This window comes from Ursus maritimus, unplaced genomic scaffold (assembly GCF_017311325.1).
Source record: "Ursus maritimus isolate PB19 unplaced genomic scaffold, ASM1731132v1 scaffold_25, whole genome shotgun sequence".
NCBI lineage: Eukaryota > Metazoa > Chordata > Mammalia > Carnivora > Ursidae > Ursus > Ursus maritimus.
Window position 1 is genome coordinate 25,536,259 of NW_024425008.1, and position 19,092 is coordinate 25,555,350.

The window sequence follows — 19,092 nt, forward strand, 5'->3', positions numbered from 1 at the left end:
CAGGCACACGGCTTCTTTCTTAGGTCTATTATTTACTTGAAATTCCACCTTACTCTCATTTTACACTTTCTAGCTGTAAAATCCTACGTAACTTTGCACTTATCTCATGAGCCCTGTGTTCTGTGCTCATGTTTGTAGCTAAATTTGCTTCCCTAGTGGAGCTTTTTACGTCTGGTGTCCAGGAATGTATATCCAGGAAAGAGTCAATGAGAAAATCCAAGCTTTGTTTGTTTGGGTTTTTTTGTAGATTTTAATTTTTAGAGCAGTGTTAGGCTCACAGCCAAACTCAGCAGAAGGTACAGAGATTTTCCGTACATCCTCTGTCCCCACACATGCATAACCTTCCCCATAAATGCAAGTTTTTTAATATCAAGGGCAAAGGTTGATTTTTAAAAATTACAATGTGAAAATGTGCCCATTGAAAATATGGAAAATACAGAAAAGTAAAAAGAAGAAATAGATAAAAAGAACTATCCATGGTTCCATCACCTGTAAACAACATTGACAACATTTTAATGCATTTCTTTCTCATCTCTTCTCCTTTGTATTTTTAATAAGTGATTTTCTCTCTCCCTACTTATTATAAAATAATGTTCTACAAACTCTTCCACATATTCTAAGCAAAAAACAGTGTAAGTTCCCAGAGATATAGACAAGACTGTTCATCCCAAAATTATTCATAAGAACAATAGCTAACACTTACCAGTAACTTACTATGTGCCAGGAACTGGTCTAAAAACTGGATCCTGACAACAACCCTATTGTCGCATAGGTGTTACGGTTATTTCCATGTTACTAATGAGAAAGCTGAGGTACAGAGAGGTCACAGCTAGTAAGCGGCTCAGGGATTTAAATCGAAGCCGTCTGACTCTGCCGTCCATACTCTGTTGTCTGTATTGCTCTACTAGTGACAACATAAGAAAAAAATCTGACTGATCAAAAGGAAATTTATTAAATAAATTATGATATAGACACACAATGGAATATCACCAGCTTTCACAATGTTGTAGATAGATATTCATTGACATAAAAAAAAAAAAAGGAAGGCATAGTTCCATGGCTTATGATTCCATTTTTAAAACTTTGTATAATTCGGAGAAATCATGTAAGTTTATCTGTAAACAGAGAAAAAAGCATAGAAAAAAAATGACAAACACCAAAATGTTAACTGTGATTTTTTTTTTCTAGGAGGCAGCATTCTAGGTGTCTTTCTTTTCCTCTCAGTACATCTCTATATTTGGGGAGTCGAATGACTCTTAATTGCTTTCATCATCTAAGAAACGCAGTAAAGCTATTTTTAAAGGGTTGTGGCGACTGCTATTCCATCAGTAACCGTGAGTGCGCTGCTGGTTAATTTTTAAAGAGAAAGCAGTGTGGCTTCGTGCCACACCCAGGTAAAGGGCTCTGGGGGGCACGCTGGCCCAGCGCACAGGCTTCCTGTGTCTCAGCTGCCTGGATGCAGAGTTTCCATGACTGTCCTACCATCCCTGAGCATCCAACCACAGCAGAGTCTGGCTGGATTTCTAGTTTCTGGCCCTCAGACATTCTCGTGGATGGTTGCTTCGTTAAGCGCACTGAGCTCGTCTCTGACCCCAGTGGATCTGCCTTCTGGAGCACGCAGACTACAGGGAACCTCAAAAAACAAAACCTTAGATAACCCACAAGGGAGATTTGGCAAAGTCGGTGGTTCTATGCCCTGTCTGTCTCTGTATTGGTTTGGTTCCCTGTAGACGCTAGAAAGATCTGAAATAGCGTACCTGTAATGAAGAGGTGAGAATCAGGCTACATAAAGTGCGCATGGAACAATTTACGCAGCAGAGGCAGCAAACACCTGTTTGGTGACCATTGGAAGTCAGGCACTACTTGGGGACACAAAGAGGGATCTCACAGCCTAAAGGAGAAGAGACAGGGCGCCTGGGTGGCTTAGTTGGTTGGCTGTCTGCCTTCGGCTCGGGTCGTGATCTCGGGGTCCTGGGATTGAGCCCCGCATCGCATCAGCAGGGAGTCTGCTTCTCCCTCCCACTCTCCCTCTGTGCTCTCTCGTTCTCAAATAAATAAAATCTCTAAAAAAAAAAAAAAAAGAAAAAAGAAAGAAGAGACATTGATTACTTCAGAGAGGAGGTGACATTTCAGTTGGATTTTGGAGAGGGAGTAGGGGTTTGTCAGGTAGACAAGTGAGAGCAGGGTCTTCCAGGCAGATGGAATAGTAAAGTGCCAAGACCTGGAGTCGTGAAGGAGTTTGGCACGGCCCGGGAACACGGAGCCCAGGACAGCTCAGTGGCAATGCTCCCAATGAGGCAAGTTTTGAGGACAATGGCTCCAGAGGAGCTGAGACATCCGTACCTTATATTCAACAGGCAGCTAGCAAAGACTGATTCCATGCAGGGGCATAAGCAGGCCCATGTTTTAGAAAATTAATGCTGATGCCAATGTCACTGACAAAACGGAGACAATCTAAAGGGAAGTTCCACCGGCTGCCATCACCTCAGCTATCCGCCTGGCAGCTCCTGTCCACGTACGCTGCCTTCCCCCACTGCCATGGAGGAATCAAGGGTTCTCCTCTCTAAAGTCGATCTCCCCCCATGCATGACTTCTCGCCCCCACCTTCCTACCCAAGGATGGGCTCCAGAAATTCTCCCCCTCTGGCCTACATTAACAAACTACCTTTCTACGGATTCACCATGAGCCTACAAATATGCCGTTATTTCTTCTATCTTGACCCCATTTCTCCTTCCAGCCGCTGTCCCGTTTCTCTCCTCTTTGCAAAACTCCTGGAAAGAGTTGTCGTAGTTAATGTCACCAATTCCTCCTCTTGTCCTTTGCCTTAAATCCACTCCCAACAGGCTTTTTCTCCCTATACCCCACCAAAACTTCTCGAATCAAGATCTTGAACACCTCTATGTTACTAACAATCCTTATGTGACTTGACCTCTCCCTGCTCCTAGAAACACCTTCTCCACTGGGCTCTCGGGCACTCCCACACCCCTAGATTTCTTCCTACCTCACTGAGCGCTCCTTCTCACCCTCGACTGACCCCAGCCTCTTCATGTTGCTCTGTCCCAGGACTCGGACCTTGGCGCCCTCTTCCTCTCCGTGTACATTCATTCCTTGGTGATCTCACCCATCTGCATATTGACAACCATCGACTTTATATTTTTAGCCCAGATCTCTTCACTGAGTCCCAGGCTTATTTATCCAACTGCTTTCTCAACATCTTCATTTGGAGGTCTCATGACTATTTCAAATTCAACATGTGCAAAATGGAGCTCCTGATATTCCTCCCCAAACCCACTCCTCTGGAGTCTCTCTGACTCAGCTCGTGGAATTTTGTCCTTTGAGTCGCTGAGGCCAAATGCTTTGGCGTCATCATCGGTCATACTTTATTTCCCTTTGTGCTCCACATCCAGTCTGTTAGCAAATTCTGTGGGCTCCACATTCAACGTATATCCAGGATCTGATGTAACTTCCCACTTGCATTGCTGCCGTCCTGGTCTGAGACACCTCACCTCCATTATTACCCTCTAGGTCACTGCCCAGATGCCTAGAGGCCTCGAGTGTCCTAGACTGTCCCCCAGTCTATTCTCCATCCAGTAAAGAATGGTCCTTTCAGAACTGAGTCAGGTCATATTACTTATAAACTGGCAGCGGGTCCTCATTTACGTCAGAGTAAAGGCCGACGTCTTCACAGTGGCCAGCACGGCCCTATTACAATGACCTTCCATACTTACTTAGTGTGTTATGTCATCTGGCTCCTTTTGCATGAATGTTGGCTCCACTTGGGCAGAGGACTTTGTCTGTTGTCAGCACTCGATCCACATTTGTTGAATGAATGAATGAATGTAGAAGGACCAGAGTGAGGAGAGGCTAGAGGGTGGGGGACCAGTACTGGTCCAGGTACTGGAATTGTCTAGGTAAAAAGTTGAGACCCTGAATCAAGAAACTGTAATGGGAAAGGCACAGTGGAATGCAGTCCGGAGCAATTTTTTGCCATAAATGACCGGGCATGGTAACCACATCACTGTTGAGGACGAGGACCTGGGGAGGAGTCCAAGGCCCCCTGCTTCCAGCTTAAACAAGATCGGTAGTATGAGAGGTGAGGCAGAAGGGCAGTTCTAGAGTTTGGGCTTGAACATGTTGAATGTAAGCAGGAGATGTTCACTCAGCAGTTAGAATAACTAAAACCAATCCCCTCTTCTTTTTGGAAGGTACTTAACTGCAAATATATATAGTTTATACGCCCGTGAGTCTCTTGTGATTAAAATATCAATTCTGCCAGTTCAGTGGTCATTATTAGTTCGAAAGCAGCCAATGTGTGCTTAATGAATGACCCAGATATGCCTAGCAGATGGTAGGAGTTGATGGAAAAGTCACTTTTCCATATTATACAAATAATATATATTCATTGTCAAATGATCACAGGAAGTTAAGAAACATGTCTCTCCTCAAGAGGTGTTAAACCACCCAAACCGTTGGGATGAATGTAGCAATACGCTTTTAAATGTACATTAATTTGGCAAATCATCTATTTCATTTTAGTCGTTTACGAATGTCTTACTCAAAGCAAAACACCTTCTAGTTATTCCGACCCGCGAACCTCGCTTTCAGTGACATTTTCCTCGTGATGGCCAGGCAGCTGCCACCACCTCCCACCCTCCGCCCTGGCACTGGGAGCAGCGTTGGTCATGGGAAGCTTGTCGGGTGTCTCTGCTGGTTGCCCGGCAGCATTAGGTGGACGCTGGGCCATGTCTACACAAGAACTCAGAGGCTCCTGAAAAGCCAAGGTTTGCCCGAGGTAGAGAACTCCAAATAAGCTTCAGACGGAGAGTGGGAAGAAAACAAGCAGACTCTCTCCTGCCAGCATTTGTGTAAGCGAAGCAAAGGAGAGTGGAAATTTCTAGAGGAAAAAAATTCATTTACCTCTTGTAGGAAAGGAGGCATCCACTTGACAGAGAAGTCGGCCTCTTTTTCTTTTTTTAAAGGTTTATTGATGTGTGAGAGAGAGAGAGTACGGAGTGGGGGCAGAGGGAAAGGGAGAGAAAGTCTTAAGCAGACTCCACACTGAGTGTGGAGCCCAACGCGGGGCTCGATCTCACAACCCTGAGACCAGGACTTGAGCCAAAACTGAGAGTCAGACAGTTAACCAACTGTACCACCCAGGCACCCCGAACTCAGTCTCTTACACAGGTCTTTCCATCTCCGGGGAGGCAGCTAAAGTGTGGTTGTGTCAAAGGATTTGGAATCTTAGCAACTGCGAGCCACTCTCAGCCTCACTGAGCCTCAGTTTCTTCGTCTGTAAAATGGGAGAATTAACTGATTCTCAGGATTGGCACCAGTGCAATGAGGTGGCATGTACAAACGTTTGTAAACTGCCAGTGCCTTAAACTTGCTATCTGAAGCCTCCTGTATCAAGTGCATTTTGATACTTTGTGGGGGGAAAAATAGCTTTAGGCAGGCTTTCCTAAAATAGCTCCCCGTTTCTTCCCACACCCTCATCCCAGCTTCCAACCCCTTATCGCACTTTTCCTTCATAGCAGGGATCACGACCCGAAAATAGACGTGTTCATTCCCTCTTCTCCTGGGAGCCAGTCAGCTCCACGAGAGCAGGGTTCTGCCGCTCTGGTTCAGCACTGTCTCTCCAAGGGCTCAGACCAAGGCCCGAGGCCTAGGAGGCGCGTAATGAATAGTTGTTAAACGTGAGCAATGAGCGTACCATCTGATTCTTCCAGGAGCCGGACGGGGGAGCCATCACACAGCTGGTTCTCAAACTCTTAAATGCAGGCTCTGTGGCCCAGTACGAAGGGATTCTGATTGTGTGCGACTGGTGGGGGCTCCTGGATTTGCTATTTTTAACAGGTGCCTGGGTGCCCGGGGGTTTGTGGCGGTAGACACTAAGAAGGTTACTCTGAATCAGAGAAACCTTGTTTTGACTCCAGCCTGCCACTTAACTGGTTGTGTATGACCTTAGGGAGGTAACTTGACTTCTAGGAGCCCCTTTCCTTATCTCTTCAGTGAGAATGACAACATTCTCAGGGAGCTGTTACGAGAATTAAATTAGGTCATGGATGTGAAGTTCTTGGCATGAGGCCAGTTGTGCAGTTGGCTGCTGTTATATTTATTATTATTATTATTCTATTGTTATGCCCTAGCAAGAGAATTTCTCCCTGAAGGATCACGCTTAGGAATCTCTTAAAGTAGGATCCCCACCAGCAGCACGGCATCACCTGGGAGCTGGTTAGAGGTACAGAAAGTCTGACCCACCCGAGACCTGCTGAACGTGACCTTGCACTGTTAAGAAGAGCTCTAGGTTATTCGTTTGCACATTCGGGTTTGAAAAACACTGCTCAAAATCACATATGCCATTGTTTTCTTCCTGTCTGTAACTCCAGAGTCGGCTCAGGTTTCTAAGCCCTAGCATCACAGAGTTTGAATCCTTGACAGCTGCTTCTCATCCTTCTGAGTGCAAAGAGGGAGCCCCCAGCTCACTCTGGGTACCCCTCCAGCTGAGGACGTTTGGAGAAGGGATTCCTTCACGGAGCTGCAGCTAACCCTCTGAGCAAGTAGGAGATGGACCCAAACTCTGGCTTGCTTCCTCCTCTGTCCCGGGCTTGCTCCCACCTGGCAGAACCCTGTATGGAAGGTGAGAGAAGCCCAGCCCCCCGAGAGAAGGGCAGAGACTCCCCCTTTGCCTGGAGCCCAGGCCCCAGCTCCACCTTTGCCGACCCTGACTGGTTTTGGGATGAGAACATCCAAGCAAAGCGGGCCAGGGTGGAGACCATCGTCCAAGGCATGTGCCTCTCTCCTCACGCTCTGGCTCTGGGGCCAGGCAATGCCGGAGCCAGGGACGGCGCGTATTGTGCAGAGAAGGCCCGGGAGCGGAAGAGGAAGCAGAGCCTTCCCATGCAGCAGGGCCCTCTGAAGCCAGGCCCTGTCGGGGACCACGGCAGCAGGAAAGGGGGCCCTCGGGTAAGAGAACAGCTCCATCAGCTGAAGCAACAGCTAAGACATTTACAAAAGCACATCCTGCAGGCTGCTGAGCCCAGGGACGCAGCCCAGGACCCAGGAGGCTCCGAGACAGACCAGGGCCCTCTGAGGGTAAAGCAGAGGAAGGGCTGTGGATCTAGGCCCTGGGCTATGGACAGTGACCACTACCAGGGTTCCCGTGCGGACCTCTCCTGGGAGGAAGAACACAGGGCATCTGAGGTGGAATGCCAGTCTGACGAGCCCAGATTCCTTCCCTGTGGAGCACGGGCTTTGCTGGAGATTCTGAGGAAAGAACTGACGGGGGCTGTGGCCCAAGCTGTGGACTCAGTATTACAGAAGGTACTAACGGATCCACCAGGCCACCTGACTCAGCTGGGCAGAAGCTTCCAGGGGCTTGTGCCAGAGGGGAGAAGTGAGCCCTCACCTCCTGAGAGAGGAGCCTGTAAAGATCTGTTTCCTTTGGCCACCTTGCCCAGGAGGGCCCAGCCACAGACTGGGGTCCCATTGCGAAACCTATCACTGGCCAAGTCTCTGGATCCTCCTCGATACCCTGTCTCTCTGAGGATGATCCCCAGATCCTATCAGGGTCCTCCAGCAAACTGCCCTTTGACGGCGCCTTCCCACATCCAGGGAAATCAGATCCTTAGCCAGCTACTGGGTCACGGACCCAGTGGTCACTGGAGCAGCATTCTTTCCCACGACTCATCTTCCCAAAGCCACCCCTCCTCAGAGCCGGCCCTGCGACCGTGGGGAGCGGTCAAGCTGCGACCTTCGGGTCTGAGCCAGCAGCAGTACGCCTTGCCCTTCACTTCCCCCCGTTTGGAGAGGCTGCCCCTTCTCCCCTCGGTGAAGATGGAACCGGGCGGTCAGCAGGCCGCCCCCGACGCGCTGCCTTTTCCTTCTGTCCACATATCCTTTACTGGTAACTGAACTTCTCACCGCCACGGCCCAGAGAAACGGGCAGTCTGGAAGGTGAGGGGAGGCAGGGACAAATAACTCCATAGTATTCAATAGCTTTGCTTTCCCGATGGCCTTAATGTTCCTTCCAGGCTCTCCTTCCCTGAGGCTCGTAGTTGTTAGGTCTTGACAGGGTGGTGCCACATTCTGGGATTTAAGGATGCTGAGAAGGTTCACTAACCTTCTTCTGTGACACGGGGGATTCTACCACTACTGACTCTTTCCTTTGGGTCTGAAAGAGTTTTGTTTGTAAACTCAAGGGGCTTCCAAAATATGATAAATACCTGATGGAAGGAAAACCCCATAATGTGGTTGTCAGAGGCCTGTACACCTAGGCAGAGAGGGTCGAAGGAATGACCTCATCTGAAGCATGGCTCTCCCAATCTCTTGACTCCGCAGGCAAAAAAGCCTACATTGTCCAGGTAGTTCACAGGGAAGCGATGAGGGGCCAGAAACTTCTGAGGCAGATGGAAAAGGGGACGCTTTCTTGAGGGGTTAGACCCAAGAGGCAGCTGGGAGGGGTAAGAAGGCTTTAGTTTGAGGAACAGCTTCTAAGCTGCAGCTGAGAGGACTAGAGCTTGGGGGCTGGGCGTCTAGAGGCAATGGGGATGGCTTCCCTATGCGGAAGGCTGAGGGGCTGAGGGGCTGGGCAGGTCTGAGGGGATCTGGATCTTACTGCAATCCTTAGGCAGACCCCACTCTCTCAAATAGTGTTGCCCAGAGTAACCCTCCCTCAGGTTATTAAATTAGGAAAAAAGCAGCTTGGGTAAATACTAGATTATTTTTACTGGTTATTAAATACTGGCTATTTCTTTTTTTTTTTTTTTTTAATGATTTTTTATTATATTATGTTAGTCACCATACAGTACATCCCCGGTTTCCGATGTAAGGCTCGATGATTCATTAGTTGTGTATAACACCCAGTGCACCATGCAATACGTGCCCTCCTTACTACCCATCACCGGTCTATCCCATTCCCCCACCCCCCTCCCCTCTGAAGTCCTCAGTTTGTTTCTCATAGTCCATAGTCTCTCATGTTTCATTCCCCCGTCTGATTACCCCCCCACCTTTATCCCTTTCCTCCCCTACCGATCATCCTAGTTCTTATGTTCCATAGATGAGAGAAATCATATGATAGTTGTCTTTCTCTGCTTGACTTATTTCACTTAGCATTATCTCCTCCAGTGCTGTCCATGTTGTAGCAAATGTTGAGAACTCGTTCTTTCTGATAGCTGAGTAATATTCCATTGTATATATGGACCACAACTTCTTAATCCAGTCATCTGTTGAAGGGCATCTCGGCTCCTTCCACGATTTAGCTATTGTGGACATTGCTGCTATGAACATTGGGGTGCATATGGCCCTTCTCTTCACTACGTCTGTATCTTTGGGGTAAATACCCAGTAGTGCAATGGCTGGATCATAGGGTAGCTCAATTTTTAACTTTTTTTTTTTTTGTTAAAGATTTTATTTATTTATGTGACAGAGAGACAGCCAGCAAGAGAGGGAACACAGCAGGGGGAGTGGGAGAGGAAGAAGCAGGCTCCCAGCGGAGGAGCCTGATGTGGGACTCGATCCCGGTCGCCAGGATCACGCCCTGAGCCGAGGCAGGCCGCTTAACGACTCTTTAGGCGCCCCAATTTTTAACTTTTAAGGGACCTCCACTGTTTTCCAGAGTGGCTGTACCAACTTATTACCCACCAACAATGTAGGAGGGATCCCCTTTCTCCACATCCTCCCAACAATTGTTGTTTCTTGCCTTTCATTTTGCCACTACTAACTGGCGTAAGGTGGTACTACAGTGTGGGTTTGTTTGAATTTCTTGATGGCTAATGATTTTTGAACATTTTTTCATGTGTCTGTTAGCATTTGTATGCCATTGGAAAAGTGTCTGTTCATATCTTCTGCCCATTTTTGATTTGTTTATTTGTTTCTCGTGTATTGAGTTTGAGAAGTTCTTTGTAGATCTTGGATACCAGTCCTTTATCTGTAGTGTCATTTGCAAATATATTCTCCCATTCGGTGGGCTGCCTCTTAGTTTTTCTGACTTTTCCTTGGATGTGCAGAAACTTTTAATCTTGATGAAGTCCCATAAATTCATTTTATCTTTTGTTTCTCTTGCCTTTGGGGATGTGTCATAGAAAAAGGTTGCTTTGGCCGATGTCGTAGAGGTTGTTGCCTATGTTCTCCTCTAGAATTTTGATGGATTCCTGTCTCACATCGAGTCTTTCATCCATTTGGAGTTTATTTTTGTGTATGGTGTGAGATAGTGGTGCAGTTTCATTCTCTTGCATGTAGCTGTCCAATTTTCCCAGCACCATTTATTGAAGAGACTGTCTTTTCCCACGGATGTTTTTTCCTGCTTTATCAAATATTAGTTGCCCAAAGAGCCGAGGGTCCATTTCTGGGCTCTCTATTCTGTTCCATTGGTCTATGTGTCTGTTTTTGTGCCAGTACCATGCTGTCTTTGTGATCACAGCTTTGTAGTACAGCTTGAAATCCAGCATTGTGATGCCCCCAGCTTTGTTTTTCCTTTTCAACAGTTCCTTGGAGACTCGGGGCCTTTTCTGGTTCCATACAAATTTAAGGACTATTTGTTCCAGTTCTTTGAAAAATGTCCTCGGTATTTTGATCCAGTTCTTTGAAAAATGTCCTTGGTATTTTGATCGGGATAGCATTGAAAGTGTAGATTGCTCTGGGTAGCATGGACATTTTAACTATGTTAATTCTTCCGATCCATGAGCATGGAATATCTTTCCATCTTTTTATGTCTTCCTCAATGTCTTTTAATAGTGATTTATAGTTTCTAGAATATAGGTCCTTTACGTCTCTGGTTAAGTTAATTCCAAGGTAACGTATGGTTTTTGGTGCTATTGTAAATGGGATGGATTCCCTAATTTCTCTTTCTTCGGTCTCGTTATTCGTGTATAGAAATGCAACTGATTTCTGAGCATTTATTTTGTATCCTGTAAATACTGGCTATTTCTACTACTGGGTAGTTTGTGGGACTTCTCAGAGCCTTTAACATGCTGATGTCCACGGGAAGCTCTAGGAGGAGAAGGTCTGCAGCCTCAAACTCACATGACCGAAGATCCTCTTCCAACAAGCATCCTTGTAGAACTAAAATTCCCGACGTTAGTTTGGATGTTGCTTTTATAGCGAGCTGAGCTCACACTGCTCCTTCTCATGGGCAGCCTATAATTGAGTCTTCCAGAGGTCAGTGCGTCTGTGGAGCTGCATATCCAGGTGTGAACAGTCGTGTCCTCTGCCTGGGAAGCTGTATGAAGGGCGGCAGGACGGGGTGGGACCCGCTCACTGCCACACCGCGATGGGCTCTTGTGTCCTAAAGGCCACGAGCGCCCTCTTCTGGTCACAGGTGTTGGAGGCGCGCCTAAAGCTTGGGCACCGCTGTGCTGTCCGGGCAGGCAGGCAACGCCAAGAACGCTCCCGGGCCACTACTGCCTCTCAGGCAGTAGGAAATCTTGGAGGTGCAGAGACAGATCGACAGGAAATCGCCCCGTGAGACAAAGGCTAGGTTATTTCTGGGCCTTTGGTAAGAAGCCACTGGTTAAAGTCGGGCAATGGGGGAAGAACCTAAGGGACTCAGTCCCTAAAGGTTCTTTGCTATACTTCCCCTGGCAGGGGCGTGCTGATATTTCTCGGGCACCTACTGTGTGCCTAGCCCCGCTCCGTAAAATGAGGACTGGACTCAGACAGCTTTGGGAGGTCCGGCTGCACGGAATGATTTGGGGCCCCCAGGCGGCATCCTGGTTCCCCAGCTGGTCCCTCATTCCTGTTGCCTTCACTCCAGAATTAGAGATGTGTTCCTGTGGGCCACGAAAGCCGCTAAGAGCAAGCTACTTTGAAGCGCTGAAGAAAGTTCACAGCCGTAGGACATCCGGCGCAACAGGCCGAGCAGGCGCGGTGACCAGACAGTAGGGGGCAGCACCTGCTGCGCCGCGCCCCTTCCCTGCGGCGGGCAGGGAAGCCGCAGTTCACATGATCTGTCCACCACCCCTTAGCCACAGTTCTGAGACTCAGGAGCTCTGGAAGTCCCTGTGATTTCTTCCCCCTAAGGCTGATGGAAACATTTTTGGGGGCAAAACCTGACCTGCACTGATTGGAGGCCATTTATTGACTATCCCACTTACTGTAAATAACCATCCACTTTGCTGTGGAAATAGGAATGTATCGGATGACGGACTGCTGCCACAGCCCCTGCTCTGGCCCGTAACGAGCATATGGCATATGCACCGTGTGGCCATTATAAAATAATAAATTCTGAAATCCGAAGCCCATTTGGCGCAGCGTTTCGGAGAAGGGGTTGTGGGCCTGTGTGAGCTCACCATCTTCCAGGCTCCACTCTAGATCAGGTATCCGAGGCAGGGACAGAGGAGCAAACTAATTTGCCTAAAGTCACAAGACAAACACACGTGGAGCCAGGATTCAAACCCAGGGTCGGAGACAAGCACAAGCTTTAACTACTGCACTTACATTTTAGAAATGAGGCCCAGAGGCTTGCCCCTAATGAGGTGGCAAAATCAGTGTCCGAAACTGGGTCTTTGGGCTACTAAATCCAGCCTTCTTTCCACAGCATTTGTGAACCTTTAAGAAGAATAAGAAGTAGGTCCAACGAGGCAAGGGCAGGGGTCCTCTGGGCAGCAGCCTGGGTGCCCAGGCCATCTGTAACCGTGATTAGTTGGTTTGGTCTCCTTTGGGTAAACTGATGCGTCCTACTAAGACATCCTAATTGTCCTAAAGGTACAGCTCTCTGACCTGAACTCCGAGGTTACTCTGTGTAACGCTTCCCACCCAGCCCCAGGACGGTCCCTGGGAATGCTATGTGTTCTTCTGTAAGAATCTTTATTTCCCTCCCATGCTGGTGCTGGGCACTCACACCACAGCTCTCTGCTCTTGTTAGAGGAGAGGCAGTCTACTCTCAGAGTGAGGGATGGGTTAGAATATAATGGATTCAGGTTGATCATCTAATCACTCATTCATTCTTTCAGCCAACAATCATTTATTGAGCACCTGTTATGTTCCTAGCACCGGGCTAGGCATGTGGAATACAAAAACAAGAAGATAAGGTCCTTGCCCTCAAGGAGCTCACAGTCTAAATGGGGAGACAAACATGCAGTAAAATTTCCAGTAAGGTCACTGCTACAACAGAGGTTTGTACAAAGAGCCTTGATACCCCAGGGGAAGGAAGGCCTAATTCAGCAAGGAAATATTTCACAGAGGAGGGGTGTCCGAGCTGAGCTGGGAGGGGTGAAGGAGAGCTCTGCCAGGCACTCGGGGAGCAGGCACAACAGCCGAGAAGTTCGAGCTTCCTGAGCGGGAGCAAACTGTGATCTGCTCCTCAGGCTGGTTAGGTGCTTGCTGGCTTAGAAACTGCCAAGGGAGCTATGAGAGTAGAATGGGGACCATCAAGTCGGCTCATCTCATTTTACAGATGGGGAAACTGAGGCAAGGAAGGGGAAGGAAATCTCTACACGGGGTTTTGAAATCTGGGACAGACCTGCCATCTCTTCCCATTCTATTCTGACAGTGCACAAGCACAAAGTACGACAAACTGTATTTGATGTCATAGAAGCCATAGAACTTTTGTACATCAAGTGTTTTTTAAATTCTGAAAATTTACTGTACATATATGGATGGTATTCAGCGTCTGGAAAAAGCTTTTTTTGTTTTGTTTTGTTTTTTCAGTAAGCTCTAAGCCCAACGTGGGTCTTCCAAGATCAAGAGTCACATTTCTACCGACTGAGACAGCCAGGCACCTTAAGAAAAAGCTTATCTGATCAGACTTGCTAGAGACAGAAAAATGGAACTAATCCACCATTCAAATAGAAAAAAAGTAAAATAGAAACCATAAGGAACAGGACAATTCATTATTTGGGTAAATTAATAAAATTGATTAACTGGTGTTAATTTTCCTTGACGCTGAGATAAATCCAGGAGGGCCTAAATCCTGGTCACTTGAAGAAGGCCAAACTGATGTTTTTCTTCACACGTTATCCCAGCTCCAACCTCCTGAAGGCTTACTTCCCTGATGTCCAGGTAAAGTCATTCTTCACCTCTGAAAGCCTCTGCAAAACTCCCAAGAGGCAGTGGGTTTTGGCCAGTGGGAGGCAAGTCCCAGGTCATATGTGCACGTCACGTCCCCTTCATGTTGCTGATGGAAATATACAATTTCCAGTTCTGGGCTGAGACTTTTCATGAATAGCTTTGGGCCACAAAGGTTGGGTATCTGAATTTTAAGATTTTGAGCTGTAGATACACCCAGAAACACATGGGGAGGGATGGTGGCTGGGAGAGGGAAACATTAGTAAACAGCATCTTTGGCCTAGTGTTTTGTCTCTTCTGGGGGAGAGCACGATAGACTATATAAAGAGCCGGACACTGTCATGTTTATATTCAAAGTGCTGTATTTCAAAACTAACTGAAGGTGTATAGAGATCAAGCATGACAATAAGGGAGATCGAGCTCTGATTGTTGGAACCGGAGCTTGCCTGTTCCCGTAAACGGTCTGAGGGCCTCCTCTACCCTGGATGTTGGGATAGAGCGGCTAATACTTTGTAACTACATCCTTTGTGTTTTCCAGATCTTTCCCTCATATTCAGTTGCTCAGTTGACCCCTGCACCACACTCTGATTTCAATTCATTCTGTAACTCCAGGGTGGCCATGACCTGCTCTCTGCTCTACACCCTTATCCCTTCCTTTTGCCCTTGACCCTGCAGAAGGCTCTGGGACTGCCATGTAATCTGCCCAGATGCAGCAGAAGCATCTGGCCTTGACCCCAGACTCTCCAAAGTCACACGAGACACCATGGAAAGCTTTTCATGGGTAAAAAAAAAAAGAAGTCGTAAATTCAGTATATCAAAAACAATATTTTCTAATAGCCATTATAGCTAATTGAGATTTTCCTGTGTAAAAGTGAATAGGCTAGGAAAACAGGTGTGGCTTCTTTTTAAAGAATGCCCTTTTTGGGGTGCCTGGGTGGCTCAGTCAGTTAAGCATCCGACTCTTTATTTCAGCTCAGGTCATGATCTCAGGGTTGTGAGACTGAGCCCTGGATCAGGTCCACGCTGGGCGTGGAGCTTGCTTAAGTCTCTCTCTCCCTCTGCCCCACCCCCCCTTAAAAAAAGAAAGCCCTTTTTAATGGTGGTTGAAGCCATCCTTATCGAGCCCTATGTTGAATTGGAAGCTGACAGCTGGGACTCTGAGCACCTCATGGCAAATGTCTGACCTGATGGACCCTGTTGTTTGTACAGTTCAACCGCTGCATAACCTCCCAGATGATCAAGTGGTTCAGCAACTTTCGTGAGTTTTATTACATCCAAATGGAGAAATTTGCCCGGCAAGCGATTTCAGATGGTGTCACAAATCCCAAAATGCTGGTGGTACTCCGCGACTCGGAACTTTTTCGAGCTCTCAATATGCACTATAACAAGGGAAATGATTTTGAGGTAAGACCATGTACTTGGGTCCCATGAGGTCTGATGAGTGCCTTCCCTTTGCGATTGAGTTTTAGAAAAGATCCCCTTCTGTGTCTGTCCTTAAGTCACTGAGAACCAGGGCAGCCTGGGGCCAATATCTGTATCACCCACAAAAAGGAGACTCAACATCTTCTCTGAGGCAACAGGTGGATATCACGAGATGAATATAAACCCAGTCTTCATTCTGAAACTAAAACAGAAGTTGACCAGATGTTGTGCCATTTTAGATCGAATACTCTGCAATGAAAAATTCCATAACTTGACCTTTTCGCCTTAGCGCCAGGAGGCACACAACTCAATGCTGGGCTGTGGCAGCACCTAGACTTGGCCCCGTTTTCTTTAGGATTTCTGTTCATCATTTGGTTCTTTATTCTCACTTGAACAGTTCTATTTGTGGGCCTTTCATGGCAAGTCACCTCAGAGCCTTTCTTTCTGGAAATACTGAATACATACCACTCAAGCTTCTCGGTCCTTTGGGGATCTCTATGAAGGCACACTGTTGGCACCTTACGTACAGCATCAGGAAAGGGTGAGCAAGTGGCCTAGATGTCATGGGTGAGCACTCCTAATCCAGACACGCATTTCCTTGTGTGTGGCCGACAGCTCTGCTGGGCTGGCGTCCCCTTCTGCAGGCCACTGACTACACTTCCCTCTCCTTGCCTTTCTCACTTGACTCGGGTGTACCCAAGAGAGGGAAGAACTGTTGGCGTCTATCAGATGTTTTGTCAGAATATGTCTGGAAACCTAAGCCTTCTTTCTGAGGCTTGTGGCATCAGGGCATGTGGATGGGGCAGGGCTGCCATATCTTTCCACGTGGGGTGGTCATCTGGCATGAGAGGAGGCAAGCCAGGCTGGATTTGGAGGACCTGTGGGACTCCCCATCATTTATGGTGCCCGTCTGTGTGAGGTCCTGCAACATATGCTTGAGTTCCCCTCCACCTCGTGCTTGGCTTTGGAAGCAGGAATGATTCCAAGTCTTTTGGATCCAACCCCAAAACATGGTGGGATGAGGTACAACAGTTGTGAACTTGGGGGCATGACTTTCCACATTAGGCACTAAGGAAGAGAATACTAAAAACCTCCTTTGAACCACAGATTTAATTTCAATCGGAGTCAGAGTTTCCCACTTACTAAAAGCATCACAGTTAGTGGAATCCACTTCTCCTACAAAGGGAGTGTCCCTAATATGCTTTTTGCCAGGGCTGTCTCACGGGTACCATCATTTTAAGGTTTGTATTTGATGAGAGAGCAGGGGATTCTTAGGGCTGTAGAAACTGAGAGCCAGGAGTAGAGATGCTCTTATCAGCCCACTACCCCAGAACAGGCAGCACTGAGGTCTGCACAGCACCAGCGCTCCTCGGCCTCATGTCTTTTCTTTCTTGTGCGTCTCTTTGGGAATGCAGGTCCCAGACTGCTTCTTGGAAGTTGCCAGCTTGACGTTACAGGAGTTCTTCAGGGCTGTCTCCGCGGGGAAAGACTCAGATCCTTCCTGGAAGAAACCCATTTATAAAATTATTTCGAAACTAGACAGTGATATCCCAGAGATATTCAAATCTTCCAGCTATCCCCAGGAGCTGTTTCGGAATTAAGATCCCACCAACTGAGGAGCAACTGGCCAGGGTTTCCTAGGTTTGTCTTAAATGGCAGTCAGTATAGCTGTAGTCAAATGAAAAGGGCATAAGGAGAAACCCCCCACATAGGTCCTATTACCATTTCGGATCATTTATTTCCTTTTTCAGAATCGTCAGAGTCTTAATCCTAACTATAAAATACATCAACCAAACGTAATGGTGTGTTGGCAGCATATTGTAAAAGGGACATCACAGTTTGGAATCAGAACTTAAATCTCCACTCCCCTGTTTCCCGGGGTTGTGACCCTGGGAATTTGCCAGCATCTCTGCATTTGTAAAGCCAGGTTGTGAGGATAAAAGATATTCTGTCCTAAAGTACACTGTGAAATGTTACTTACTACACAAATGTTAGTTTTCTCCCCCCTGGGCTTTCAGATAAAGTTACCTTTTGTGTGTGTGTGTTTTTGTTTTGTTTTTACAAATCGCTGGTTTTCATTACCTATTTATTGAGCTCCACCTATTTGCTAGACACTTTCTTTTTTTTTTTTTTTAAGATTTTATTTATTTATTTAACAGAGATAGAGACAGCCAGCGAGAGAGGGAACACAGCAGGGGGAGTGGGAGAGGAAGAAGCAGGCTCATAGTGGAGGAGCCTGATGTGGGGCTCGATCCCATAACGCCGGGATCACGCCCTGAGCCGGAGGCAGACGCTTAACCGCTGTGCCACCCAGGCGCCCCTGCTAGACACTTTCAAATACATTATCTTTAGGCTTTTCACTCTGAAAAGTAGATACTATCTTCATTTGAAAAACAACCAAACCCAAGTTTGAGAACTATGAGGTAACTTGCCAAAGCATAAGGCTAGGGCATTTGGGTCAGCGGGGATGGTCAGGAGTATGGAGGAACCCAAGGCCTTCTGATGCCAGACGATATGCGGGAGCACCTTGTGCTGCCTTTCGTGATCTCAAAGAGGCCACCGTCCCCAGGAAGCATCCAGCACTGATGGGGCACTGCCATCTGACCCCCTCTGCCTAGCACTCAAGAATGCTTCATCACCCAGGATTTCTGCTGATCATGCCAGCACGCCCAAAGCAAGCTTTCTGCTGGACTTGAGTGTTGCTGTTCATTCATTCATCTGCTGGAAGGTTATCAGCGGGACAACCCGACTAGGCTCTAGAAGACCAATGCAACTGATGCCCCAACCTTTTACGTGCAGAAGAAACTGAACTTCAGACTTGAAAGCTGGAAGGGGCCTTAGGAGATCATCTGGCCCACCCTGTTTAAGTTAGGAAGAAGGGAACTGAGGTCCAGACAGGACACTTGCACAGCCCGTGCAGAGCCTCCAGACAATAAATGACGTAACTGGGTGGAAGGCATCACACACAGTAACAGAAACTCCCACTCCATAAGGACATCACAGGCCATGGTCAATCTTTTAGATTAAGGAATTCATGAAATCAACCTTTTTTTGTTTTCCCTACTGGCCCAACACAAACTGTGACTTACTCTGAGCATATAGGCAAGACCTGTGCAAAGCTGAGTAACCGCATCTGTCTTCTACGCCAGTCAGGGCCAAGTCTTGTAAGCACTGCAAAGGTGTGCAGGCTGGGGTGGGGGTGGGGGTGGGTCACACAGAGCTCAGGGCCTGTCATTCTGATTAAGGGATGTCTGTGACTTAAGAAGTAAGAAGCTGGAGTGCCTGGGTGGCTCTGTCGTTAGGCGTCTGCCTCTGGCTCAGGTCATGAGCCCAGGGTCCTGGCATTGAGTCCCGCATCGAGCTCCCTGCTGAGCAGGGAGCCTGCTTCTCCCTCTCCCTCTGCCTACTGCTCTGCCTGCTTGTGCTCTGTCAAATAAATAGGTAAAATCTTTATTAAAGAAAAAAAAAGCAGCTTACTTTTTCCCCATCTACGTAAAACAAGTTTTTATATTCAACTACCCTCACTTCCTTGACTTTCTGGGTGGGCTGGATCAGAGGAGATAAAATCCCTAAACTATTGCTAGATGTATCCATATAAAAAGATATGAAAAATGACTTTCTTTTGAATTTCCTCTCACTTCAAACAGCTGAGAGGAAAACCAAAACAGA

At 47.3% G+C, this 19,092-nt stretch overlaps 1 protein-coding gene across 2 annotated transcripts; it reads left to right on the top strand.

Annotated features, from left to right (window-relative positions):
* The first annotated feature begins 6,564 nt into the window (after positions 1-6,564).
* PROX2 (prospero homeobox 2) lies at positions 6,565-17,571 on the top strand. Of its 2 annotated transcripts, XM_008699691.2 has the most exons (5): positions 6,565-7,884; positions 11,173-11,184; positions 13,894-13,995; positions 15,211-15,405; positions 16,839-17,571. In XM_008699691.2, the coding sequence occupies exons 1-5, from the start codon at positions 6,565-6,567 to the stop codon at positions 17,022-17,024; spliced, it is 1,815 nt and encodes a 604-aa protein (XP_008697913.1). In that variant the 3' UTR covers positions 17,025-17,571. The 2 variants fall into 2 exon arrangements, with proteins under 2 accessions (XP_008697913.1, XP_008697907.1); XM_008699685.2 differs by lacking the exons at positions 11,173-11,184; positions 13,894-13,995 and having other exon boundaries at positions 6,565-7,320.
* The last annotated feature ends 1,521 nt before the right edge of the window (positions 17,572-19,092 follow it).

Excerpts from the sequence above, each read along its gene's own strand:
- PROX2 (XM_008699691.2), top strand. The coding sequence starts at position 6,565 with ATGGACCCAAACTCTGGCTTGCTTCCTCCTCTGTCCCGGGCTTGCTCC. Across the intron at positions 13,996-15,210 it reads CTTACTTCCCTGATGTCCAG|TTCAACCGCTGCATAACCTC; the intron begins GTAAAGTCATTC and ends TTGTTTGTACAG. Across the intron at positions 15,406-16,838 it reads ACAAGGGAAATGATTTTGAG|GTCCCAGACTGCTTCTTGGA; the intron begins GTAAGACCATGT and ends TTGGGAATGCAG.